Source organism: Chlorella variabilis, assembly GCF_000147415.1.
Source record: "Chlorella variabilis unplaced genomic scaffold CHLNCscaffold_39, whole genome shotgun sequence".
Taxonomy (NCBI): Eukaryota; Viridiplantae; Chlorophyta; class Trebouxiophyceae; order Chlorellales; family Chlorellaceae; genus Chlorella; species Chlorella variabilis.
The window spans coordinates 103,614-104,073 of NW_005435049.1; the positions used below are offsets into that span (position 1 = coordinate 103,614).

Consider the following 460-nt stretch of genomic DNA (forward strand, 5'->3'; position numbering starts at 1 on the left):
AACCCAAGGCTATGACTCGAGTGGCGTCAAAAGAGGGAAGCCCCCACGGCGCCGGCGGGCACAACCCCCGCAACACGCGACCGCCGCCGCCCGGCGGTGCCCCAGCGCGCGCGCGGCACGCGGCGCGCGGCGCCCGGCGCGGCTTCCCGGCGGCTGCCGCGCACCTGCGCGATGCGGTCGTGGAACTGCTGCTGGAACTTGCGCCGCGCCCAGCCCACGCACTCCTCAAAGCTGCCGCACCGCTCTGCAGGAGGCGTGTGGGTGGGGGAGCAGGGTGCGGTGGTGGAGGTGGTGGCGGTGGTGGTGATGTGCGGTTGTGTGTGTGTGTGCATTGCTGGCGAATGTGCAGAGTTTGCACAAGGACAGCAGGCGGCGGCCCTGCTGCGTTTCCCAGCGCGCAGAGCGGGAGGCTGCCGCGCCGGCACCCTGGCGGTGCTACAGGGCGAATGCAGTAGGGTAC

General features: G+C 71.7%; 1 protein-coding gene across 1 annotated transcript in view; it reads right to left on the bottom strand.

The window, feature by feature from the left end:
* Nucleotides 1-460, bottom strand: part of CHLNCDRAFT_59425 (hypothetical protein) — a gene marked incomplete at its 5' end in the record, with an annotated part of 22,590 nt that overhangs the window by 5,592 nt on the left and 16,538 nt on the right. Inside the window, one exon of the mRNA XM_005842847.1 lies at nt 165-244. Coding sequence (XP_005842909.1) covers nt 165-244 — 80 coding nt within the window. The remainder of the gene's footprint in view (nt 1-164; nt 245-460) is intronic.